General features: G+C 43.8%; 2 protein-coding genes across 8 annotated transcripts in view; one reads left to right on the plus strand and one right to left on the minus strand.

Annotated features, from left to right (window-relative positions):
* LRRC42 (leucine rich repeat containing 42) lies at positions 1-22,366 on the minus strand. 3 transcript variants are annotated; one of them, XM_030912789.1, is made up of 9 exons: positions 21,882-22,366; positions 20,414-20,533; positions 15,647-16,133; positions 9,861-9,992; positions 7,687-7,805; positions 6,351-6,439; positions 6,064-6,177; positions 1,798-1,882; positions 1-504 (listed from the first exon to the last, which is right to left on the minus strand). In XM_030912789.1, the coding sequence occupies exons 3-9, from the start codon at positions 16,117-16,119 to the stop codon at positions 230-232; spliced, it is 1,287 nt and encodes a 428-aa protein (XP_030768649.1). In that variant the 5' UTR covers positions 16,120-16,133; positions 20,414-20,533; positions 21,882-22,366; the 3' UTR covers positions 1-229. The 3 variants fall into 3 exon arrangements, with proteins under 3 accessions (XP_030768649.1, XP_030768648.1, XP_030768647.1); XM_030912788.1 differs by lacking the exon at positions 20,414-20,533 and adding an exon at positions 20,577-20,610; XM_030912787.1 differs by lacking the exon at positions 20,414-20,533 and having other exon boundaries at positions 21,882-22,365.
* HSPB11 (heat shock protein family B (small) member 11) overlaps positions 22,129-27,792 on the plus strand; it is a 23,944-nt gene continuing 18,280 nt past the window's right edge. Inside the window, exon 1 of one of the 5 annotated variants that reach the window (XM_030912790.1) lies at positions 22,129-22,194. The gene's annotated coding sequence lies outside the window, so the exon portion shown is untranslated. The other 4 variants (XM_030912793.1, XM_010372371.2, XM_030912791.1 and 1 more) reach the window with 4 other exon arrangements.

The following is a 27,792-nucleotide window of genomic DNA, read 5'->3' on the forward strand; positions in this document are numbered from 1 at the left end:
TTAAGCACAGCAAAAATGTTTATTTGAAAAAATTACTATGTATTGAAAATATACATTAGAAATTATTACATACTTCCATAGCATTCCCCTCCCCCACCACAAAAGTAGAAATATCTGCTTGCTATGCTAATGCCATAGGTAAATTCAAACAAAAAGTAAATCATCCTCAGTCTCCTTTACTCAAACATTAGAGCTGGGGGCCAGAGAAAGGTCAACCTGTATCTACTAATCAATAGGAATTTAACAAGTTCCAGTCTTCCACAGCAAGACACACATATTTCTGCTTTGAAGGTTGTGAAGAGTTATTCTGTTCTATCTCTGACTCCTCAAAAGGTCTCTTCTTGCTCTTCTTTGACTCCTGGCTTGAGACAGCTTCGTGTTTCAACACTGGCCCGTGGCAATCTGCGGCTTTCTCTTTATAGAACTGGAGTTTCTCAGAAGAGTTCATGTGGGGGTCTGCCAGGGGACACTTCAGTGGGGCTTCTGCTGGAGACCGCTTCCCATCTGTGACAGAAGTGAAGGGTGATGAGTTCACTACACTGGAATGCTAATCCCCTTATCAGTCTAGGATACCCCCAGGGATATGACAAAGGCCCAAACAGGGTGATACCTGCATTGACTGCATTTTGCCTTGAGTGCCCTGTAAGGTCGCTGTGGTATGCATGCAGGCATAGGTTGAAGGCAAAGACTCATACTACAGTTTGACAGATTTGGATTTAAATCCTAGATCTGCCTCTTCCTAGAAGTGACCGTGGGCAAGTGACTTGTCTGAAATTCTGTTTAATCACCTCTATATGGATACAAAACCTATTTCATAAGAGTAATATGAAGATAAATGAAATAATGTACATAAAGTGATTAGCACAATGCTTGACACACACTAAAAGCCCCCAAAATGTTAGTCTTCATTATTTGAAATCTGGATTTGACTCTGTCTTCTAAGGGCCAAAGAGCAAACGATACAACCTATTTTACATTTTTTTGGTATGCCCTGGATTCTTACTTTGTACCTTTATATTTTCTTCACTTTGATTTCATCAATTCCTTCTCTTTTAAAATCATGATAAAATATACATAACATAAAGTTTACCATTTGAGCCATTTTTAAGTGTACAGTCAGCGGTATTAAGGACATTCACATTGTTGTGTAATCATCACCATCCATCTCCAGAACTCTCTTTACCTTGTACAAATGAAACTCTGTACGTACTAAACAATAACTCCCTATTTCTGCCTGTGCCACCCCCGCCTCCCTAGTCACCACCACCATTCTGCTTGTTCTATGAATCTAACTATTCTAGGTACCTTATACAAGAACAATCACACAGTATTTGTCCTTTTGTGACTAGCTTATTTTGCTTAGCGTAACATCTTGCAGGCTCACCCACGTTGTGTCAAAGTTTCCTTACTTTTAAAGCCTGAAATACATTGTACGTATATTTCACATTTTGTTTATCCATTTACCTGTTGATGGACACCTGGGCTGATTCCAACTTCTGGCTACACTTAATTCCTTTTTCATCTTCTGTATTCTATCTACTTTTGTACCACCACAAATCTTTTTTGGAACAAGATGGTACATAAGTAAGTAATTTTAAAGAGCTGTCTTCCTGGTGCTGATGCTCAAAGCTAAGTGTGAACTTACACCGTAAGCTATGCTAAGGGAATACAAGTCTTGGTGATCATAAATAAGCCAATACTACCATAATTAATTTTTCCAAGGAGGGAAAACAGGTAAAACTGCTTTAAGGATGCAAATAAAGGGCAAAAAACTTCAAAGGAAAGGGAATTTCTCACAGAAGCGCTGAGCTGCCGTTCTAGGCTCTGAGGTTTCCCGTGGCTTCACAGCTTCCGCAGTCACACGCTCCCACTGCAGAACGATCTGAAACATATTTGGAAAGATTTGAATCCAAACAAAATCTCGAGATTTTAATCTCAAGCCTTTCTTGTTCCCCCCTTTTCCCTCTCCATGAACACAAACCCCTCTGGGAAATTTTACTTCAGATGCCTGGTGATAAGAATAAGAACCAAGTCAAGTCTGAGTTTTCTGTTCTAATGCAGGAGTTGAGTCGGAATGCAAACACGTTGGATACATGTATCTGCATGACTAAGCGAAATCTATAAAGCTGATTTCCCTATTTTCACCTTTATTCCAAGCTGGACATAAATTACATATCCTTAAACTAAATACTAAAACTTAAAAACTTTAGTCATAACACTTTCCACACATTTCTAGACTTACTCTCGTACCTTAAAATACTCCAATTATAACTCAAACTCTTGTATGTAAAACATCCATGTTTCCATACTCTCATAACATATCATGATCAGGTTTTACTTTTTAAACTGTTACAAATATATTTTTATTATAAGCTGCTACCAATTCTTTTAGAAATAAGTGGCTGGGCCCAGTGGCTCATGCCTGTAATCCCAGCATTTTGGGAGGTCGAGGTGGGCAGATCACAAGGTCAGGAGATCGAGACCATCCTGGCTAACACAGTGAAACTCCGTCTCTACTAAAAACACACAAAAAAATTAGCTGGGCATGGTGGCCGGCGCCTGTAGTCCCAGCTACTCGGGAGGCTGAGGCAGGAGAATGGCGTGAACTTGGGAGGCGGAGCTTGCAGTGAGCTGAGATCACGCCACTGCACTCCAGCCTGGGCAACAGAGCGAGATTCAGTCTCAAAAAAAAAAAAAAAAAAAAAGAAATATGCGTGAATATAAACTATACATAAAGAAAAGCTAAGCTGGGCGCGGTGGCTCACGCCTGTAATCCCAGCACTTTGGGAGGCCAAGGCAGGCGGATCACGAGGTCAGGAGATCAAGACCATCCTGGCTAACAGGGTGAAACCTGGTCTCTACTAAAAATACAAAAAAATTAGCTGGGCGTGGCGGCGGGCACCTGTAGCCCCAGCTACTCAGGAGGCTGAGGCAGGAGAATGGCGTGAACCCAGGAGGCGGAGCTTGCAGTGAGCTGAGATCATGCCACTGCACTCAAGCCTGGGTGACAGAGTGAGACTCCGTCTAAAAAAAAAAGAAAGAAAAGCTAATGATCATCTCAATATACCATGAATAACAAGAACTTTAAATTTAGTATTTTTTTATTATGGAATGTAATGAAACAACCATAAAAAAAGGTCAAGAAAAACATTTTCAGGACATAGGCAGTACAACACTGAATTTAAGAATACAGTTCCAGGCCAGGCTCAGTAGCTCACACTTGTAATCCCAGCACTTTTGAGAGGTCGAGGCAGGCGGATCGCAGTCGAGACCAGGCTGGCCAACATGATGAAACCCTGTCTCTACTAAAAAATACAAAATTGAGCCAGGCATGGTGGTCCCAGCTACTCGGGAGGCTGAGGCATGAGAATCACTCGAACCCGGGAGGCGGAGGTTGTAGTGAGCCAAGATCATGCCACTGCACTCCAGACTGGGCGACAGAGCAAAACTCTGTCTAAAAAAAAGAATACAGTTCCAGGCCAGGCACAGTGGCTCACACCTGTAATCTCTGCACTTTGGGAGGCCGAGGCGGTAGGATTCCTTGAGCCCAGGAGTTCGAGACCAGCCTGGGCAACATGGTGAAATGCCATCTCTATTTAAAAACAAACAAAAAACCAGTTCCAGAGTTGGTTCCACTACTTAATTGCCAGGGGACCCATGGCAAGTGATGTCTCAGTCTCAATTTCTTCATCTGTAAGGACCAACGACAGTACACACTCCATAGGGCTATTTTAAGGATTAAACAAGATAACATACATAAAGAGTTTAGCACAGTGTCTGGCACACAAAAGGCACTTAATAAATATTAGTCGCCATCTCTTCTATAATTTCCTGGTGATAAAAATGGGAATGGATTTCAGGGAACACCAGGATGGATTAATCAAACGTGTTGACTCAGTGAGCAATAGGGAAAATGGTGCTTCCTTCCACTAAACAGAAATAAGAATGTCCATAAGAGCTGGTCGGGGATGGGGAAGAAGAAAATGAGTTTGGTTTGGGACAAGCTGAATTTGAGATGGCAGGTGGAGATTTACAGAGGATACTTGGGAATGGGTCTAGTGTCTAGAGAGGAATGCAGAGTCATCCTCGCAAGGACAGCTGGAGCTCTAAGAACACTGAAAGAGCACCTGGGGAGTGTGGAGATGTGGGAGAAGAGGAGAGGAAGAAAGAGGAACCAGCCACAGCCAGAAGAGTGAGAAAGCTGGGGGAGAGCCAGGAGAGAGGCCCAGAGAAAAATAATAAGGCATGCATGTTTCTATTAAATGCTGCAGGAAAGCCAAGGAAGGTAAAGAATATCACCACCCACCTTCAAGAGGACCCTGTCAGGAGAGCAGGGGAGGCCAGAACTAAGTCGCAAGGGAGTAAGAACTGAGTAGGCACCGAGGGGATGGGGCAGACTGGACAGGAAACAATGCACAGCTGCACTGGGGAATGAGAACCACGCTAGAATAAGGACACCTTGCATTTATCTACAGAAAGCAGATGGACAACAAAGAGGGACGAATGAAGATGTGGTGGGCAGGGGCAGGAGGGAAAAATCATTATTAGTAAATATCACAAGGGAAACTGGGTATCTTCAGGAACAAAATTTTTTAAAAAAAGAAAAAAAAGGGCTTGTGACTAGAATAAAGGAGCATACTTATTCTGTCCAATAGGAGGGAAGTGGAATACGGTTGAAGAAATGGAGAAATTCTGAGACAGAAATAGGGAATTAAGTGGACCCCTGTGAGACAAGAATGAGGGCAAGTGAGTGGAGTCAGTCTGCAACAGTTTCAATAACAGATCCCCAAGTCATAAGCAAAGCAAAGCACTGCTACCAAGTCCTTAGGGGCCGAGCTGAGGGTGGAGGGCAGGACTGCACTGGTCGTCAACTTACTCTCAGGTCAGGCTGTCAGGTGTTCTACTTGATCCTTCCCGAGCCCTGCTCAAGAGAGAGCCTGGTTTCTGCACTTTATGGATGAGACAGAGACTGAAAGTTGCTTTAGGTTGTACAGCTATTGGGCTGCTGAGCCAGGATTCCGTGCCCAGGTCTTTCTGGCTCCACAGCCTATGCTCTTTCCACCATGTCACCTGTTATCAAACTGCAGCAAGCCTTTGTAAGAGCATCCCACACCTGTCCCAAGTCCACTGGATGCATCTAGGTCTCATACAGCACTAGAAACTTTGTCTGGCAATGCACCATGGTAATTATTTCATCACGCATGTTCTGGACCAAGCTCAGTGTGCTTCTGAAACACAACTCACCAGTCTCCCTGCTTACTGTGGAGAGGTGATGCTACAATCCAGCAGGTAGACAGTTCTACCATTACGCATTATGGCTTGAAGCTAAGAAGGGATCCTGGATATTTTGGTGGGTCCTCTAGGCCTCTACCAAGAAACACTGGTTAAAAGCGTCTAAGGGAGAAAGGCACCAGTCACAGGGAAGGTGACATCTACTTGTGCTGTCCTACTTGGTTACTTTCTCACTTTCAACTTACATAGAAGACTCTGAATCTCACTTAAGTCTGTATTTTACCAAGTGAAGAAAGAAAGACCATCAAGACAAAACAGAGTCAAAGTAAAGTTGTCTCACTGGTAAGACTCAGTGAGAGAGGGGCACGAGAAACACCTCCTCACTAAGGCTGTGGGAGGTGAGAAACTTTCCCAAAAGAGAGAGAAGAATCATATCTGAATCCTTATTTGCATGACACCAGAGTTTATTCTCTCTCCTGTATATACACACTACTAAGAGAATCCGTCCTTCTGAAGTTGGGTCAGACTGCTTTTCTGTACAGCAAGCCAGAATTCACTTATTTTCTGAGTCATTTGTAAGATGACATTTTCTCCTAGGTCCAGTAAAGATAAGGCACAATCTAGTGACCAGAGCATGAGATATAAGGTCTGGCATCAATTCTTTAAGTATATGGACCAGTTATAGCCCATCAGTGTCTCCAATTTGACATGAAGATGACAATTTAGCCAAGGAATACCAAGTGGATTACTGTTTGTTCAATGTGTTGGATAAGACACTTGGAATTAAGATGAAAAGCTGCATCAACAGCATGGAAGAAAAATCTGGAGTACCTGGTCAGCCCAGCCCTCTGTCTTGCAGTTACTATGATCAAATTCCTTCAAAGGCACTTTGGAGTGAACAAGGCCTATGTGGGTCTGGAGCTTGTGCTTGACGGTTTTGATGTCCTAGTGAGGCAGAGACAGATCAGAAATGCAAATGCATTTGGTTAATTCTTACTTGCTTTCAGTAGTAAATAAAGATCATCAAAAATACCAGCCCTTTCTAAATACCAATTAGCACAGGCAAAATATCAAATTGCTGAGTCTAGAAAAATGAGCGAAGGAACCAAAAGTCTTACCTTGAGCCCTGTCCCTGAGATATCTAAGCAGTTTAGTTTCCTAAAAGAAAAGAGGTATCCAATGCCTGCATCTGTGATCTCAGGGTTACCTAGATGTCAAAAACAAGGTAGCATTCTGTTACTATATAAATGTTGTTAAAATGACAACCAAAAATAAGCTCAGAAAAAAGTCCAGGCAATGATAAACTACAAAACATTTGAGTTGGCAAACTTTTCAAAGTAAATTAAATACAGAAGTCTGATCTTTACTATTCGTAATATAGAAGAACTACACTCAATGATCCTTAAAGATCCTTTACAGCTCTTACTTTCTAGGAGTTGGGGATGAGCAGAAAAATAAATGAACCAGGTAGTTATCCCAAAGGGTTTAATTTGGAACCATATGAAAACATTATATAAACACGTATTAAAATGGTTCATCATACTTTATTCATGGCCATTTCACCTCCAAAGTAAAAGCATTTATTTATTTTAAAAAGATATTCAAGGGAACTTAGACACAGATACTATCACCACTCTTACCAACTTGCATTCTTTTCAGAATCCTTTCTTATATATTACTTTCTCACGTCAGAGAGTACTACACTTAGCATCAAGTCCTCAAGGCCATAAGCATAGTGCCTGGCACATTATAGATGCTCAGAAAATATCTGGTGAATGAATACACTTCCCTGGGAGGCAGACAGGACATTCATTATTATCCTCATTTTACAAAGGCCAAAACCAATGCTCGAAGTGGTTAAGTAACGGGTCCGAAGGTATATAACTGGTAGTAAAAGAGGCAGAGCAAGAAGGGTCCTCGGACCTCAAACCCCTGCTCTTTCTATTCTTTTGGCACCATACTGTCCTGCCATAGAGTCAATGGATGCTCAGTTCAATTGTAAATGATCTCTGTCAACCTCTTACCATTGGAGTCAATGTCTGGTTAATTCGAGTAAGTTATCCATTCATCCAGCTTTTCATCAGGCAAACATTGATAAAAAGGACCTAGCTGACAAATACCAAGGATCAGAGGCTCAAGGAAAATAAAGATGAGTCAAAAGTCCTTTAAGTATGCAATGAATATGATGAAAGGTATCTCTGTTTGCACACAGCGAGTGGCATGGATGAATGTGAAAGGGTTTTTCCTACCCTAAAGAGGTGGTACATGCTGGAAAAGTCATTTGACCAGGAGTCAAGAGTCTCTGGCCTCGGTCCTGCTCTGCCACCAAGTTTCTATGGCACCCGGGAAAGTCACCTTTCCTTTCTTACCTCTAAAATGAAGGGGAAGAACAAGATGATCTCTAAGGCCATTCTTCCAACATTAAAATAATCTATAATTTCAAAGAAAACTTACATGATAAGTCTAATAACGTTAGATTCTCAAGGCCTCTTTTCATCACTCGAACTGGTGCTGTCATCTTCCGCACCCCAGCATCAGATAAACAATTATCCTTCAGGTGGAGCTGAGTTACACTAGGGAAACAAAGTACATACATAAATTACTCAGAGTTTGAGACAATCTAGGTATAAAAACATGCTTTCAACATTTTCATTTAAAAATACAACATATCCCCTACCTCTTGCTATTTCATACCCAATGCATTTAACAGAGTTAAGCTCTTTTGGGCTGGGCATGGTGGCTCACGCCTGTAATGTCAGCACTTTAGAAGACTGAGGCTGGAGGATCACTTGGGCCTGGGAGTTAGAGACCAAAAAGAAATTTTTAAAAATTAGCTTGCCAAGGTGCTGTGTACCTGTGGTCCCAGCTACTCGGGAGGCTGAGGCAGGAAGATGGCTTCAACCAAGGATTTCAAAGCTTGCAGTGAGCTATGATCACACTACTGCACTCTAGCCCAGGAGACAGAACATGAGTCTGCCTCACAAAAAAAAAAAAAAAAAAGATTTTTTTGGTGCCGCTTCAGTTACCAAGTGAGGGTTAATTTAGTGTCATGCAGTACTAATTTCAGAGGGCAGAGGGCACTAAAGGTATACTGTTGAATAAATGGACTTCCACTAAGGGGATAAATACACTTTAAAACAAAAGCTGCTTTTCTGACACATCGTGTGAAAATCAAAAACATTCTAAATATGTCAGGAAAGGCTGCTAAAGAACTCCTATGAGAATTATTTTTGCAGAGCACACAATCCTCTAAATTTAACCAGCTTTAGCAATCTAGATTTTCAGATTGGGTTAATAAAATATACCCATAACCCAATCCATCTGCTGCTAAGCTGGAATTGGTGTATTAATATGCTCCGTTTTCACATAAGAAATCTGAGCCTTGGTGCTGGCTAGGCTCCCACAACAGTATCTTTTTATGGGGCAGTAGGTAGGTGTCACTGTCAGGAGCAGGCCTCAGGTAGCAGGTTAGACCCAGGATTGTAATGCTGTTGTTCTGGGTGTTTATAAAACCACAGAGGAATCAATCTGTCCTCCTCTTTGTTGGCCAGAATAACCTGAGATCAGTCAGACTATTTATGAATGGTATGAACTGGGCTATTTCTTTAAATCATGGTTTCTGAAAATAATTTCTTTGGCTGTCTTTAATAGCTCATTTTCTTTATAGTTGTAGCTCATTGATAGTTAAAGCAGCAAACGATAATGATTATTGACTATGGTATAATGTCTCATCCCTTGCTAGAATAAACTAGGACTGGATAAAAAAGGGCAAAACCCGAGGCGGGCAGATCACCTGAGGTCAGAAGTTCAAGACCAGGCTGGCCAACATGGCAAAATCCCCGTCTCTACTAAAAGTACAAAAATTAGCTGGCGTGGTGAGAGGTGCTTATAATTCCAACTATCAGGAGGCTGAGGTAAGAGAATAGTTTGAACCCGGGAGGTGGAGGTTGCAGTGAGCCAAGATCGCACCACTGCACTCCAGCCTGGACAATAAAAGCAAGACTCCATCTAAAAAAATAAATAAATAGGGCTGGGTGCATTGGCTCACGCCTGTAATCCCAGCACTTTGGGAGGTCAAGGCAGGCGGATCACCTGAGGTCAGGAGTTCGAGACCAGCCTGACCAACATGGAGAAACCCTGTCTCTACTAAAAATACAAAATTAGCTGAGCGTGGCGGTGCATGCCTGTAATCCCAGCTACTTGGGAGGCTGAGGCAGGAGAATCGCTTGAACCCCGGTGGGTGGAGGTTGTGGTGAGCTGAGATCATGCCATTGCATTCCAGCCTGGGCAACAAAAACGAAACTGTCTCAAAAATAAATAAATAAATAAATAAATAAAGGGCAAAACCATTTTTCAACCCAGGTAGCTTCAAGTATTACATGTTTAAATAAAAGTTACTTAGAAAAAGAGAATCAACTAACTGACTTGAGTCAACTGACTGACTTTCTAAGGGTTGTCTAATCCATATTGCTTGTACCAAGTAAATGGAGATTGAAAATGTTTTAGAAAAAAATAAGCAAATCAACATAAGAATAGGAAGTAATCAGCACTCCTGAAGATAATCCTGTTGGAACAGCCTTTAAAACAATACTGAAACAATTCATCTGCAAGTGGTGACAGGTCAGTACCTAGACAGGGCTTCATTGGTGAGATGTTCTAGAAGTTCATGCTCATCTCCAAGCTTGCAACACGAAAGATCCAGGCAGGTCAGCTCCCGGAAAGACTTAATTTCCTCAAGTTTTTCTGAAATCACCAGATACCTATAAAGCATGGAAAGCAATCAATAGCTTCCCCCCACTCCTCTTAAAGCATTACCGTTTGCGGATTTCTATCATAGTCAATATCCCACCACCCCATCAGGACACAGTACTATGGAATAAGCAGACTTCACTAATTACTATCAGGGCAAAGGCTGAAGTTTTTAATCAGTAAATGCCTTGAACATCTTTTTATGTGATGGTGAAATAAAAATTCTGAATAATAAATTTAAAAAAGTATATTAGCAAAGGTAAGTCACAAGTGAAGACATCTGCTTTGTTATCAGACAGACACCTTGGCATTGGTGTTGGGACCTTACCTGAGAATTTCCAAACTTTAGGATACTCAAATTTTTAATTACTAATTCTTTTAAAGTTGCTTTTAATCTAACGCTCAACATCCTGTGATTTGAAAACTGGAGCAAGGTCAAGAACTCTGGTTTCCAATCTGCATATCCCCAAGAACACACCAAGAGATATTTGGCACATCACATTTTATCTTTCCTGAACACTCCCCTGTGCCTTTGTTACCCTAACTTTACTCCCAAAGTATGTACAGCAAGACTGCTACAAGGACTCACTCTGGTCTAGATGGATATTAAGACAAACCCTGAGCTCCAGCAACTTAATAACGTTGTAGCACCTTGCCAAGTTGTTATCAGGAAGAATTAGGGAAGCCTCTGGAGAGGGAAAGGAGATCAAAACAGCATTCCACAGCCCAGGCTGGGGCCTCCGCCCTGCTTTCTAGTGGTTCATCTATCTCAGATGAGGTCAGTGAGAAAAAATGAAAGGGATTAGGTGTGACAGGAAATGGAGAGGAGTGGAACCTAAGAGGACAGGGAAACTGACTTGTGGCAAGAGCAGGCCTCTCTCATCCACCTTCCTCTTGGATGTCTAGAAGTTTCCACAGTAAGATGGTGTGTTAGGATCAGTGGGGTTACACCTAAGAGTTCACACCTCTCTTCCATCAGCAGGATCACAACAGCCAAAAACAGGATGGAATAATCAGAGGGCAAGAGGGGAGTTAATCTCTTTTCTTCCTACTTCCAAACAAAAAAAGATGTACTCAAACTAATGACTGGCCTGGCTGCTAGGTACAGATGGCCTGAGGCACTGATACCCCTTTAAAGGGTAGAATCTAAGCTGTCTGGAGATCGAGCTCAGCTGGGTACACAAAAGAGCCTTATTTACTCAGATGTATTTTAATTGCACTGTAAATACAGCTGCTGTTTTTCACCTTCCAATCACAGAGTTGAAGTGTGTTAATGGGGATTTAGGGGATTACTGGCAATCAGAGAAAGGAAAACACATATCCTTTGATCAATTAACCAAAAGATTTTTAGTAATTCTGAAACAAGGGTTCTCTGCAAGGGACATAACACTGTGTAATGTGATTAAGAAACATTACGAAACTCAAGGTTGAGGAACAAACGTGTTAGGCCACAGACACTACTAGATGCTAATCTAGGACATAAAGCTCTAGGTTCTTGCTTGCAACCAGTCTTCCAAATTTTCCCTTAAAGGGTTCAGAACGGTACAGTGGAAAGGCAATAGAAAGAGCACAGACCAGATCTGAGTTTGGATTCTAACAGCCCAATTACTTGTGTGATTGTGAGACAGTTACTTAACCTTTCTGACCCTCAATTTCTCCAGCTACAAAATGGGGCCAATGATTACTTCTTTTCAGGATTATTGAGAAAAAGAGAAACAACATTTTAAAATTCCATGGCATCTTGCAAGACCTCATGAAATAGTAGCTATTACTATTATGTCAATAACAAAAGGTGGTATTTTAAGGAAAACATACTTGCCTCCCCGTGACCACCAGCGGGATTAAAAACACTGGGGTTTCAACACAAAGAGAGTTTTCGTAAGGTTGGAATCCAGTTGCGAAGACACTTGCTTCTGGCAGGTAGCTTTGTGACTTAACCCCAAGATAGCAAGTGCCTGCACCTACCCAGTTATTTTATTTTCATTTATTTTTTCAAGCTCATTACTTTAGACCTGAACCCCTTTGTGCTGACAAAACCTCTTGGACTGCAGCTACAGCCCTGGATTGCAAATGCAACCTCAAATTTCCTGCCCTCTATTTTCCTTCAAGGATTCAAAAGAAGAGGGGTTTGGATCACAATTCAAAGTCTTACACTTGAATGAGACAGTCAAGTATGGAATTGCAGCAATAAAATATGGGCTAAAAGATTATGTTAAAAATGTTTCCTATATTTTCTGGCTGGGCATGGTTACTCACGCTTGTAATCCCAGCACTTTGGAAGGCTGAGGTGGGTGGATCACTTGAGGTCAGGAGTTCGAAACCAGCCTGGTCAACATGGTGAAACCCTATCTCTACCAAAAAATACAAAAACTAGCTGGGCACGGTGGCAGGCGCCTGTAGTACTGGCTACTTGGGAGGCTGAGGTGGGAGAATCACCTGAACCTGGGAGGCGGAGGCTGCAGTGAGCCAAGATCACGCCGCTGCACTCAAGCCTGAGAAACAGAGTGAAACCCTGTCTCAAAAAGAAAAAAAAAAAAGTTTCCTATATTTTCTGATTATATAAATGTAAATGTTTCTTACATTTTCTGATAATGTATCACTTTCATCGAAAAAAATAAAATACAGAAAAGTATAGAGAATATAAAATCAATTCCAATCCCACCATCTAGACTACTTTTTGGTAGGTTTCTTTTTTCTTTCTATCCATGCAGTACATACATTTTAAAAATCTCTTTCTTAGAATATTAATAGTTACATAATATTTCATCATATAAATATACTATAATTTGCTTAACCAATTCCCTACTGTTGAACACTTAGTTTTTAGACTTTCACTCGTACAAACAGTACTACAATGAACACTCTTATGTAAAAATATCTGTTCCCGTCTTTGATTATTACATTAGGGATTAGAATAGATTTTTAGTAAGTAGAATTAATGGGTCAAACAAACAGTATGGATGTTTTCAAGGTTCTTGATACATATTGCCAAACTGCTTCCAGAAATGCTACACTAATTTATGTCCTCATCAAATGTGAATGAAAAGTGCTATTCTCATTCCAATCCGACCAATCTGCCACTACAGCAGTATCCAGATATTGCAAATGGATAAACAGCATTTTCAATAGCATGGGAAATATTAAGCTATAAAGGTAGGTGGGGAAAAAACAGAATACAAGTTGTACAAAGTATATATTCCCAAATGCATAAAAATAATATATTTGAAAATGATCATGTGAGATGATGAATTTTTCAGTACTACGATTTTATGTATTCCCCAAATAGTATATATTGCTTTCATAAAATCATTTTAAAACAAGATTACATCACAATTCTATTTTGCCACTGTTTAACTTTTCAACAACGAACATAAATAACTTGGAAGAAAAAATGAAGGGTAAAATGTATTCTAAATGCATAAGCTACAATGACATATTGCTTGACTTTTTCCTTTAGGCAAGGTAATTTTTTTCCTTTCCACTGGCAGCAGCTCCAAGCCCAGCCACGACGGAGACCATAGCCCAGAGACAGAGCTTTCAAGGTGCCTGCTCAGGTTATGAGCCAAGTTTCTGTCCTTTTCTACAGGTGTTTGTGTCTTTTCTTTTTAAAATACAGTATTTGGCCTGTGGTGAAACCATTAATTCTATGAGCTGATTAAATAAAGATCATTTTTCTTTTTTTTTTTTTTTTTGAGACGGAGTCTCGCTCTGTCGCCCAGGCTGGAGTGCAGTGGCCGGATCTCAGCTCACTGCAAGCTCCGCCTCCCGGGTTCACGCCATTCTCCTGCCTCAGCCTCCCGAGTAGCTGGGACTACAGGCGCCCGCCACCTCGCCCGGCTAGTTTTTTGTATTTTTAGTAGAGACGGGGTTTCACCGTGTTAGCCAGGATGGTCTCGATCTCCTGACCTCGTGATCCGCCCGTCTCGGCCTCCCAAAGTGCTGGGATTACAGGCTTGAGCCACCGCGCCCGGCCCATTTTTCTTTTATTAAGCATATGAGCTTACCTTCTGTTTTCAGATACGGCTTTCTCTTACATACATTTTTTGTTCAGCCCTTGTTATAATGCTCATACAGATTGTGCTCCTTAATAGTAAGCTGCCGGCTGGGCGCAGTGGTTCACGCCTGTAATCTCAGCACTTTGGAAGGCTAAGGCGGGTGGATCACCTGAGGTCAGGAGTTCGAGACAAGCCTGGCCAACGTGGTGAAACCCTGTATTTACTAAAAATACAAAAAATTAGCCGGGCATGGTGGTGGGTGCCTGTAATCCCGGCTACTTAGGAGGCTGAGTCAGGAGAATTGTTTAAATCTGGGAGGCGGAGGTTGCAGTGAGTCAAGATTGCGCCACTGCACTCCAGCCTAGGAAACAAGAGCGAAACTCCATCTCAAAAAAAAAAAAAAAAGGTAAGCTGCCTTTCAGGTCTAATCACAGAATAGTTCATACAGTGGTATACAATAAAGCTATTTTAAAAACCTACAAGTAGGCCGGGCACGGTGCCTCACGCCTGTAATCCCAGCACTTTGGGAGGCTGAGGTGGGCGGATCACGAGGTCAGGAGATCGACACCATCCTGGCCAACATAGTGAAATCCTGTCTCTACTAAAAATACAAAAATCATGGTAGCACATGCCTGTAATCCCAGCTACTGGGGAGGCCGAGGCAGGCGAATCACTTGACCCAGGCGGTTGGAGGTTGTAGTGTGAGCTGAGATGCCACTGCCACTCCAGCCTGGTGGCAGAGTGAGACTGTCTCAAAAGAAGAAGAAGAAGAAAAAAAAAAACCTACCAGTATTGATGATAAATGATTTTCAAATTATGTGAAGCAAGGTCCATAAGAATGTATGCAGCATGCTGCCATTTGTATAACAAAGAAGGGAACTACATAAACATGTATGTGTGTAGAACATCTCTAGAATAGTATTTTAAAAACTGGTAACAGTATTTGGTCTCTGGGGAGAGGAAACTGGAGATGAGATAGGAAGAAGGCTTCTGTTTCATTTTATGCCCCTCTGTGTTTGTGTTTAAATTGTTTGCCATGTATATTTTTATGGCTTTTTGCAAGTTTAAAATTAGATGTTTTGAAAGTCTTTTTACATGATAGTAGAGTAAAAATTTTAAATAAAGCACATGAGCAAAGGCAAGTCACAAGAGAAAAAATATCTGCTTTGTTAGACAATAGACCTTAATGTTGGGACTTTATCTGAGAATTGCCAAACTTTAGGATACTTGAAATTTTAATCAACCAATCTTTTAAGGTCACTTTTTATCTAATGGTCAGTATTTAGTGGTCCGAAAACCAAAAACAGGCCCCAAAACTCTGGATACTAATCTCCCCATCTGCAAGAGCATATCAAGAGATATTTGGCAGATCACATTTTGTCTTTTCTATTTTCTCTTTGAAAGCTGGTAGAAGAATATTTTCTACTTAATGGAGAAGCTGTGACAACTAATCCTTGTAAAATGATTTCAGAATAAAGTTAAGTGTCGGCTCGTCTAAGACGTGAGGAGAAGGAAGAGTGATTTTTTCAATATGGTCTTTCACTTTGTATATGGAAGTTCTAAACTGAAGTGCTATTTGATGAGGGAAGCCCCTGAGCCCACTAAGCCCCAGAGCTTGACAGAATTAACACACTCAATAAAATACTGAATAACCTAATTAGAACACCCACCTGTTTCGCAAACACAGGGAGCAGAGCACCAAACTTCCATAGGCCTCAGTGAATTTCTGTAAAGCCCTCAGCCCTGCACCTGGCTCAGTGAATTTCTGTCTGGCTTCAGCAGCAGAGAACAGCTTTTCGGCAATCTGCTCAGGAAAGCCAATAAGTGAATCAATGTGATCCACATTGTCGGAGATGAAGCCCAGGACAAGGCTGAAGAGGGATTTGGCGGAGTACCGAAGATTCCCCTCCCGGGTATATGTGAAGATGAAATGATCAGTCTTCTCTTTCTGTGCAGTGTCGTCTTCCCTGTTCATGCAAAGCTCCACAGAAAAGCCTTTGGGGAATAGTCTGAAAGGCCTTGGCTTCTGCAGACTACTCCTGACACCATCCAGAGCCAGATTGACCATGTGCAGCTGCCCATTTTCTCGCACGTAGATGGGCCCTGGGTCTAGGTGGTTTTCTGAGCTGAGGTAGTAAGACATTGCCTTGGTAGCAACTGTGAAAGCAAGACACAGGGAAGCAAATCCAATTAAAATGCCATTTGTAACATGTAACTTCATCTTGCTGTGCTCAGGGCTTTATAAGCCTACCAGGCAGGACTGGTGGCTGTTTTAGGAAAAGCAAAACTTACCAGTTGCCTGGGAACTTTGGCATTCGAGGTTGCCTTTATTGCCTCTACCTGGAATGCCCCTCCTACTCTCCACTTTTTCTTGTTTATCTGGCCATCTCCTACTCATCTTTCAAAACCCAGGTCAAGGCCGGACGCAGAGGCTCATGCCTGTAATCCCAGCACTTTGGGAGGCCGAGGCAGGTGGACCACCTGAGGTCAGGAGTTCGAGACCAGCCTGGCCAACATGGTGAAACCCCATCTCTACTAAAATTACAAAAATTAGCCGAGTGCGTGCCTGTAGTTCCAGCTACTCGGAAGGCTGAGGCAAGAGAATCGCTTGAACCCGGGAGACAGAGGTTACAGTGAGCCAAGATCGTTTCATTGCACTCCAGCCTGGGTGACAAGAGCAAAACTCCAAAATAACAACAACAACAAAAAACCCAAGTCAAAATCTCATCTTTAAAATTCATACTAAGGGGCCAGGCGCGGTGGCTCAAGCCTGTAATCCCAGCACTTTGGGAGACGGGCGGATCACGAGGTCAGGAGATCGAGACCAGCCTGGCTAACACAGTGAAACCCCGTCTCTACTAAAAAAATACAAAAAACTAGCCGGGCGAGGTGGCGGGCGCCTGTAGTCCCAGCTACTCGGGAGGCTGAGGCAGGAGAATGGCGTAAACCCGGGAGGCGGAGCTTGCAGTGAGCTGAGATTCGGCCACTGCACTCCAGCCTGGGCGACAGAGCGAGACTCCATCTCAAAACAAAAAAAAATTCACACTAAGGAAGTTGTCACAGATGTCAGCAAAGATTCATTTATGTGTAAATTAATGGCAGCAATTTTATATTAGCAAAACAATTGGAAAACAACCTAAATGTCCAATAATTGGGATGTTAATAAATACGTTATGACTTATACGTACCACGGAATGTGATAAAGTGATTAAAATTATAAACTTTTAAAAAACGTGTTTACACACAGAAAAGACTAGAAATAAATAACTTCCTGGCTAGCTTGACACAGTCCACAAACTTCTTGGTTGCACTTGGTTCACTGTTCTGTTTATTTGTTTCTGAGTCTGCCATCTGCTGCTTTGAGCTCCTTGAGAGGAGGAACCACGTTGAATTCATGCAGACTCTATAACACAGTGCCCTGGCATCGTACAGTCCCTGAGCAGATAGCGTGCAACCAACGTCTACTCATTTGCTAAATTTTACAAAGACGAAAAGTAACAGGATTTTTTTTTAATCTAGAAATAAACACCTCCACTACAAGAGCTACATAAAAGCTACTCTAGCCTTTGGACACTTCATATCTATTAAAGTTCTATTAGGGCAGTTTTAACAAAAAAAGTCAAACAGTTGGGCATTTCTGCAGTCATGTGGGTAATATCATGTGCCCAAGAACTGGAATACTTGTTTTCCTCCTAACTGTGAGATTTCAAAATACATGAAAAAGTGCTATGTTAAATAAAATGAAGGTATTTATTTGATGATCATTTCTACAATTTAAAGGGAGAAGAGAGGTAGAATATCATACAGGCCTGATAATATCCCTAAAAGAATCTGATTGAGTTTTAGAGTGAACCAACTCAGCTTCTTCTGCATCAATGTGGGGCCACAATGTGGCCCTGAAGCCACTTACGAGTGTCAGCCACATTTAAGTCCGTGATCAAAAATGCCGAGTCTCTGGAGATGAAACAATGGTCCTGTGTGTGTGAATCAGTACTATCCATGTTTCTCTCAAGGATAATTATGTGTATAAAAGCACGAGAGAAGAGTATTCTGCCTAGCTCTAGAGCCTCACCCTTTCCCGCTCATTTCCTTATGTCCTACTCTCTGGCCCTGTCATACTACCCAGGTAAACTGGCCATGCCCTCATGTCCCACTGGCCATTGCCCGTTCTGTTCCCTTCGGCTGGAACATCCTGCTCTGCCTCCCTGACCAAGCCAATTCCTACTCATCATTAACATCGTCCCTCTTCTGGGAAACCTTCCCTAACCCCTGCACCAGTATGTGCCTGTCTGGTTTTCCCAGAGCACCCAGTCTCTCCAGCATAGCACTTAGAACCATGTACTATGTCTGTTCACTTGTTAATGTACCCAGAGTGGTGAGCTTTTTGAAGGCAAGGTACTTATTTGATTCATCTATGTTTCTCAGGCCTGACATAGTGCCTAGTACTAAGTAAGCCCTCAAAAGGTATTTGCTGAACTGTATGAAAGGAAAGGTAAGACCTCAAAGGACAAACTTAGTGCTCTCAGTTGCAGGGCCTGCTGATACTGTTGCTAGGAGCCAGCTCCTTTTCCAGGCAACAGCTGCAGGCTCCTCCCCTACTTGCCAGACCATTCTGCAGGTGGCAGAGGCAAAGCAGATGATGGGAGTATATTGCTACTGGTAGTACAAGGGGTGGGAGACAACTAAACTAAAAAACAGGGGGGAAAAATTCTGTCACAGTGCTGGCTCTTATAACCCATACTTCTCTCTTGCCAGCATTTACAGCGCCTGCTGCTAAGGAGATGCCTCATTTATTCTGAGCTCTTCTTCCAGTAGGGGTGAGCATCTGGACCCTCCAACATTGCAGACCTTAATTTTGACTGAGAAAATAAAGCAGATGTCCTTTGGTTTTTATCCCTGTCATTTAACATTCAGAGCTCTACTCTACCTGTAGATCAGAAAGCAGATGCTAGGTATGGCCCTAAAACGGACTGACGTGATTTTAACAACAGAAAGACAAATTCTATGGAAGATACCCTATTATAGTGGATGAATACACTGTGAACTCCCTGAGCAATGAAACAGGGTCTGCCCATCTGTACTGCCCCCAACCCTCACCCCTAATAGTGTCTTCCACAAACACTGTTGTAAAATGGACAAATGGATGGGTGGATGGCTGGGTGGATGACCACTTCAGATGAAAATTAGAAGTCTGATTCCATCCAGCAGAGGGCACAAGCAGCTTGGGACTAGAGTAAGGACCCTAATCTGGGCTCCTCAAAATCCAGGACGCTTTGGCTTCCGGGGATCATTTTCAAAAAAAGGGAACGGTTCTGGTTTTTTGTTTGTTTTTCTTTAAATTACCCACCAAATACCATTTCTCTTTCTAAATGAGGAAAAAATAAATACAATTTTTTCCTGGAGAGTAAACCCACATCATTTGTCCAGAAGCCACTGGAGGAATTGACTTTGGTTCAGGAATCCTGCCTGGTGTCCTTTAATTTCTACTACTAAATCAGCACATCCTGCCTTCTCTCAAAAAGGAGCTTCCTGAGAGTCTATGAGGTACTATAACATGATCTAAGCATTAAATTAACATTTGAACCCTTCAAGGCTAAGGACCAGAAAGGCCAGAGAATTCTACATAAAACTTCTCTACTTGGGTTCATTTGACCCTCACTAATGTACAAGATGGTGTACAGGGTGGTGTATTACAAATGGACCTGTTCTAAACCATGGTGAAAACCCCATCCAAATTGAAAAATGAAAATACTTAGTCACTACAACAATAATAATGTCCAATGTAGCTCGTAGTAGCTGTATTATATATTGGATCAAGAGTAACAGCGACATTTTGATAGTCTCCCAGCCTGCTACAGTAAGGCAGCTTTGTAACCCATACGACAGCATAGAAAAATATTATAATCATGTACGTTCTAGCATTTGGTCACCACAAGGGAGCCCAAGTTACCACGAAGTGTACCATTTCATCAAATGAATGAAACATAGCTGTATTACATTAAAAACTCAGTTCTATACTGCTTTCTTGAAAAAGGCCAGATAAAATTATTGATACTACACATGACAGTTTTTTAGACCTTGAATCCAGTTTTCCAAGCAAAAAGCATGATGATCCCAGTCAGGTGAACTGGGGTTATCAGGGAGCCCACAGGGTAAAATTATGAGCTGAATCTACAGCTAATTTGAAGAGAAGAAGAAGAAAATACCTAACTTCAGAAGATAAAATAAGATAAAAATCCCCTAAGAACAGTAAGTTGTAGGAATAACTATGATGTTTAACGATACTGGATGATGGCTACCATTTATTAAGCACCTACCAGTTGCCAAGCACTGTGTTAGGTACTATATAAAGTGATCTCATGTAATCTCTAATGATCCTATGAGGTCAGTATTGCCTTTTAATAGACAAAGAGACCCACGGAAATAAAATAACTTACTCTAGAACAGAGCTAGTAAGTGGCAGAGCCAGAATTCAATCTCAGGGCCGCATTACTCCAAAGCTCAAGCTCTTTCCTTGGCATGATGCTGTTTCTCAAGACTAAAAATATGACATTAGCCTTAAGGATAGAAAAAAAAATGTGAAAAATTAATCTCACCCACCTGTTTGATCCCTCTAGTATTCACTGGTTGAAGCCTAAGGGGAGGGGGGAGGGATAGGATTGAAAAAAAAAAAAACGAAAACCGGTGCACATCTAGGGAAAGAGCTGGTGGGAACAGAGCCAGGACAGTTACAAGGAGGCCTCCCTTCTTCCCTCTGCCAGGCCCAAAATGAGCTACATCCATATACCAGGAGAACATCTGCCAATCCATGGCCTTCATCCCAAGGCTGTAGACACTTAGTTTATCTGAAAATGTAGTATTCTTGGAAAAATTTCTAAATAAAAACCTAAACAGAAACTAAACTATGGGTAGTTCTAAACCAGCAATAACCAACAATCCACCTTCATTGTTCTGTGTGTCCCCATTCTTCAATTTTCAACTTTCCTCACTACTTTTTTCCTACAATATGCACTTTACTACCTGCCTTCTCACCCATACCTTTTCCTCTCTCAGGCTCCCTGCTGCCCCCCAAGAACATGCCAATCTCTCCCACAATGTGACTCTTAACAACTCTAGCGCTTCTCACACCAAAAATCCTAACCCCACTCCCTTCGCTCACCTCAGCTCCCCTGCCCCCCTCAACCCTCAGACCCTTCCAGCCCTTCCGTGCTCCTGCTGAAAGGTGGCCTGCTTGTTCCACAGACCCAACCCTTCCAACCTCCAATCTCCCAACCTCCACCTGCCTCCTTTTCCTTCCCCACACTCCTCCACCCCCACTCCTTCTCTCCACCATCTATTCTTCCCTTCTTCCCACTCTAGGGGCTTCCGTCTCCTAGGACCCCAATCTCTCCATCCCTTTCCTTGCCTTCTGTTCTCAATCTTCAAGACCCTCTTCCTTCACGCCTCACTATCCCCAACTTGGCATTCCACACCCCCAACTTTTCTTCCCTGTCCCCAAGACCCCACCCTCTCTATTCCTATCCTAGCTCCTTTCCTCCCTGAACCCTAAAATCCCATTTTCTTTCCCCATTCCTTCTTCCCGCTCTCTCCCCACGCATGCCTTCGTTCCGCTCCCTCCCCACGCGTGCCTCTCCCCGAGTCCACCCAGGCTAATCCTGCTCCCTATCCCACCCCGGCCCCAAAACCCAATTCTAACACGTCCCCATAGCCTGCCCCCGCACCCCTACGCCACCCTTAAGCCCATCGTCCACACCCATATACCTCATCCTCCCCTCAACCCGCGCCCCGCCGTCCTCTCGGGCTTCCCCTCCCCCACCCCGCCGCTCCCTAACACCCCGCCCCCGCCCCTGCCCCCACACGCAACCCGGGGCCCCGCGAGCGGCCCGGCCCGCGGCCGCCACCTACCTGTGCCCCTGCCCGGGGCAGCGAGCGGCAGCTCCTCGGTGGCGGCTCCCTCCTCCCGCGGCGCGACTGACGGGGAAGGGCTCAGCACCCTGGGCACAAAGCTAGGGAGGGTGGGACACAGCGAGGGTGGGAGAAGGGAGGGGGCTGGGGGCAACCAGGCGCCGTGGGACCGCGGGACCGGCGGGGGCGGGGGCAAGGCTGGGCCGGGGAGGCGCGCGTGCGCGGGCCCCGGCACGAAGGCGGGGCCGGGTCTAGAGGCGGGGCCGGGCCCCAGGCAGGCGACCCGAGGGCCGAGGGTTTGGAACTGGCAGAGGTGGGCCCTGCGCGTGCGTGCTCGCGGGAGGGCGGATCCCCTGTGTCCTGCGTGCCCCAGGGATACAGCTGAGCTGGGGGAGGGTAGGCAGCGCAAGTCCTGGGACTGCTCTGGGGAAAGGCGCTCGGGAGTGGTTGCGCATCTTGGCCCGCGAAGTAATGGGAGCTGGAGATGGCGGGGCCAAGGGCGGGCGGGGCCTGTGGGAGGCGTGGCGCGAAGAGCTTGGGGTGGGAGGGGCCGAGGCCGCGGCGAAGGGGCGGGGCTGAGGCGGGGTGGGTCCTGTGGGAGGCGTGGCGCGAAGAGCTCGGGGTAGGAGCGAGCGCGCCCGGGAACTCCGCAGAGGCCGCGGCGGAGGTGGGGGCGCGGCTGAGGGCAGGGCGGGGCCTGTGGGAGTCGTGGCGCGAAGAGCTCGGGTTAGGAGCGCGCGCCCGGGAACTCTGATGTGGTCGCGGCGAGGGGCCGGGACTGAGGGTGAGACGGGGCTTGTGGGAGGCGTAGCGCGAAGATTTCGGAGTTGGAGCGCGCGCGGTCCAGAACTCCGCGGAGGCTGCGGCGAGGAGGCGGGGCTGTGGGTTGGGGTGCTCTGCGTGGGGCGGGGCGAAAGGGAGGTTTCGAGCCAGGAAGGTCCGGCACCCAGAGCTAACGGGAGTCCCAGGCGAGCGGGCCGCGGGGTGGTCATGCTGGTACCAGGGGGTGTGGGAGCCTGGCCGGGCAAGGCAGAAAGAAGGGGATGCTGGTGGGAAGGGAGCAACAGTGGAGGGTGGTGAAGAGATGAGCAACGAGAGGCTGGAAGGGCCGTCGCGGGAGGTCTGACGCAGACCCGCCTTCTCCTGTAGACCCTGGAGGCGCCAGTGCCAGCCCTCGAAGCTCTTTGAGGCCAGAAATAGCGTCTTGACCACCAAAAGGAAAAACCAGTTGTAAATCGAAATTAATTAGCCTACCAAAATGTAAGCTGTCAGCCGCAACGTAACCCATCTAGCTATGAGTTGTACCTAAGGTCGGGGGCATTTATTATATTCTTTACATAATTTGGGGCGGGGCCTCCACAAGTCTGAGGCTCTAGGGCCCTCGGAGGTCTGTCTCCACAGCGCCTTGGACTGAGGAGGAGGGTTTGGGATGGAGGTGAGAAGGTGGTGCCAGGGCTGGTTTGTCTTGGAAGCCGTGGCCTTGTCCCCGCGGAGACAAGCCGTAGGCCGGGTCCGCGTTTTCTAAAGTACACCACGTTCCCAATGGATCATACTTGAAAGAGCGTGAGGAGTCCAGCTGTAGCACCAGAACCAAGGGGGCTGGTCAGGGAGAAGGTCCTCTAAGGACTTGACCTGAAGAGGTTTGGAGAAAGACGGCCCACAAAGGGCATGTGAGCTAGCGATGAAAGGGTGAACTGGGGACGAAACCAGTGGCCCTAATATGGAAGACAGGGTAAAGCATCAGGGAATTCCAGGGTCAGGGATTGTAAAAAATGGAAAGGATAGCACCCTAGAGTGTACCACCTTTGGTAAACTGCCGCCCTGAGGAAATTGCCTTGCTTTAAAGGGGTGGGGGATTAGACTGCCTCCCAAACCTGCACTTTTGTTTTTTGGAGACATCATCGCTCTGTAGCCCAGGCTGGAGTGCAGTGGCGCGGTCTCACCTCACTGAGCCTCCGCCTCCTGGGTTCAGGCGATTCTCCTGCCTCAACCTCCGGATTAGCTGGGATTACAGGCACCCAGCACCACACCCAGCTAGTTTTTATATTTTTAGTAGAGACGAGGTTTCACCATGTTGGTCAGGCTTGTCTTGAACTGCTGGCCTCAAGTGATCCGCCTGCCTGGGCCTACCAAAGTGCAGGGTTAACAGGCGCCTGCCACCAGGTCCGGCTAATTTTTGTATTTTTAGTAGAGGGGGTTTCGGGGTTTCACTATGTTGCCCAGGCTGGTCTTGAACTTGTGAGCTCAAGCTGTCCGCCCATTTCGGCCTCTCAAAGTGTCAGGATTACAGGCCTGAGTCACCAGCCCGTCATTGTATGGATTTCTCTAAGGTTGGTTGCCTCTTGTCATTAACTGCAACAAAAGAATCTTAAAGAAAACCCAGTCTCTGCCATTTCTACTTAAGTAATTCTACCCAAAACAGGAAATAGGAAAGGTAATGGTGAATATAGAAGGTGTGAAATGAGTTTTGCATTAAAGCATGTGTTTGCTTCTCAGAAAACTTAAGGATGTGAGATAAGAAAAGAACTGAACACCTGGGGAGTACATTCTTTCCTATTCATCTGCTCCATATCAACCCTGAAGTGTAACTGTTTTAAAAAACAAGTTCTCGGCCGGACACAGTGACTCGCTCCTGAAATCCCAGCACTTTGGGTGGCCAAGGCGGGCGGATCGCTTGAGCTCACGAGTTAGAGACCAGCCTGGGCAACATGGCAAAACCCCGTTCCAACAAAACAAAAAATGAGCTGGGCGTGGTGGTGTGTGCTTGTAGTCCCACCTACTAGGAAGGCTGAGGTGGGAGGATCGCTTGAGCCGGGGAGGCAGACGTTGCGTTAAGCCGAGATCACATCCTTGCACTCCAGCCTGGGCCATAGAGCCAGACCTTATCTCAAAAAAAAAAAAAAAGAGTACTCTCCCTATGTCTCCAAACCTCACATTTCCATCCCCAAATAGATTACTGCATAGTTTCCCCAGCTTTACACTATTTATACTTGGGTCCAATAATTACTTGTGGATGTGCTGTCCTCTATATGATGGTATGTTTAGCAGCATTCTCCCTCCCAAGTTGTGACAGCTAAAACTTCACATGTTGTGAAGTGTCCGTTGGAGGCCAAAATCTAACCCCAGTCCAGTTGAGAACCACTGGAGTACGGAGTACAAGATAAACTTCATTGCCGTTAACCTGACTTTTCAGATCTTTCATTATCTATTCCCAATCTATCTTTCCTAGAATTTGACTCAGTCTAAGAGAACTACCAGTGCAGGAATCCTGTCTTTGGCTTCCTCCATAGATTTCTTTAGCTTCTTCCATAGATTATGATCTTTTACTGACTTTTCTTGGATGTTTCCAGGAATGAAAGAAATTTAAAATCTTTACTTTGCACAAAAGTCCGTGTCTCTCCAAAGTCTTCCTGCTCAAAATGTGTATTTGTTGAGTTCAGTTCACACCCCTGGAAGTGTAAAAAAAAAAAATCCTTTTTCCATTTGTGAGCACCACTGAGAGTAAAAATGTAGTCATATTTCTATTTTTCACCTTCCTCTATGTAGTACGATTTATAGATCATCATGAACTTTTTACTGTCCTCTGAACAATATCACACCTGACAATGTCCTACTTAAAACATACTACCCAGAACTGAACACAGTGTTCTGGATGTGCATCACACAATGTTAGTACATAGTATATTATACTATTAGTTTCATGCTTATTCATCTTCCTTGACTCTCTGAGCTTGAAAGCAAGAACCAAGTCTTAGTCACTTAGGTTGTTATATTCATCTTTGCAATACTAGCACAGTGCTTGGCCCTTAGTTCAATTGGTGTTCAAAAATGTTGATGGAATGTGGTACTTCCTTAACTCTAAGATAGCATTCTATTACCTTTAGTACACTGTTGCCTTATATTGACTTTGTGATCAACCAAACCTATATGTATCAGATAAGAGGTTGGCAAACTTTTTTGTAAAGGGCCAAATAGTAATTATTTCAGGTTTTATGGGCCTTGTAGTCTGTTACAGTGACTCAGCTATGTCACCGTAACATATAATCAGCCATAGGCAATATATAAGCTAATGAGCATAGCCACTTTCCAATATAATTCATGGACATTAAAATCTGAGTTTCATGTAATTTTTGTGTGTCACAGTATATTTTGATTTTAAAAAATATTTTAAAATGTTAAACACATTTTTAGCTTGTGGGCCGTACAAAAACAAATGGCAGGCTAGATTTGGCTCACAGGCAGTAGTTTGCTAACCCCTGATTTAGACTAACCCTTGTATGACTGATTTTTTTCAAAACTGAGTAAAGGTTTTTACTTTTATCCTTATTAGATGACTTACTCATTGCAAGCTATCTTTCTAGCTTGCTCATTTCTTTTTGAATGCTAATTCTGTCACCTAGCATATCAGCTGACATCCCAGCTTTGTGTCTGCAAAATTGATGAGCATACTTTGTGCATCCTAAATTAATAAAAATGTTGAGTAGGATAAGGATAGAAGTCCTCCACAAGTTCATTTTCTTCCATTAATCATCATTCTTTGAGTACAGCCACTCAGAGTTAGAAATATCTACCTAGAGTACTGGCTGTCACCTAATTCATATTTCTCTGTCGGGTTCACAGGGTATCTTGAGAAGCTTTGTCTGAAGCTTTGTCGAAATGTTTAGAACATGTTCCAAATGGGTAGGAATTCCATCAGACAAACAGAAATGTATAGGTTTGGTTTAGCTTATAAACTAATGTTACTGCTACTTCCAATTTTAGTACTTCCTTGGTTACATTTTCAAGGCTACCATTTTAATAATGAAATTTAATAATTTTAGGGTTTTGTTGAGAATTAGCATTCAAGTTTATCAATCTGTATTTACAGAATTCATCATCTTTCTCCTCTTAAAACTGAGGCTTGACAATGTTCACCCACACTGACTGGTTCTCTGGTATCAATAGTGTCAAAAGCTGTGGTAAGATTGGTAGAGAAAAGAGGCACAAAAAATTAAAATAAATGTTTTTTCTTACCAATGTCACCACACTTTTAATACTATCGATACTAGTTTTTAAAATATAATAGAAAGTGAACTGTATTCTAATAAACAAAAACGAAGAATAAATGCATTTTTATAAAATACTGATATTGGCCGGGCACAGTGGCGCATGCCTTTAATACCAGCACTTTGAAACGCTGAGGCAGGAGGATCACTTGAGGCCAGGAGTTTTAAGACTAACCTGAGCAAGCTGGGTGTGGTGGCTCACGCCTGTAATCCCAGCACTTTGGGAGGCTGAGGTGGGCGGATCACGAGGTCAGGAGTTTGAGACCAGCCAGGCCAACATGGTGAAACCCTGTCTTTACTAAAAATACAAAAATTAACCTGGCGTGGTGGCAGGTGCCTGTAATCCCAGCTACTCAGGAGGCTGAGGCAGGAGAATCGCTTGAAACCGGAAGGCGGAGGTTGCATTGAGCCAAGATCGTGCCATTGCACTCTAGCTTGGGCAACAACAGTGAGACTCCGTCTCAAAACAAAGACTAGCTTGTGCAGCATAGCAAGACCCCATCTCTACAGAAAAAAAAAATTTTTTTTTGGCCTCCGAAAGTGCTGGGATTACAGGTGTGAGCCACCGCGCCTGGCCTAATTGAGTATTTTTGTGGTATTCCATGTTGTTTTCCTCTGTTGACCTTCTTCCTGTACCTCTGTGTTTTTGTTTTTTTGTTTGGCTGGGGTAGTCAGGGACTTATTTTGTGAAGCAGACTGGCAGAAATAGTCATGTCTTTATAGATTATCCCTGGGAGAGGTTTCTTATATAAACAAACATGTTAAAGTCCCTCCCATAAGTTGAATAGCTTGGGTGTTAAACCATCTGCTAGGCAACAGCCTTTCCTTCTCACTTGGTTTTCTCAGATAAAGTTTAGAGAATCAAG

This window comes from Rhinopithecus roxellana, chromosome 12, assembly GCF_007565055.1.
Source record: "Rhinopithecus roxellana isolate Shanxi Qingling chromosome 12, ASM756505v1, whole genome shotgun sequence".
Classification (NCBI taxonomy): Eukaryota; Metazoa; Chordata; class Mammalia; order Primates; family Cercopithecidae; genus Rhinopithecus; species Rhinopithecus roxellana.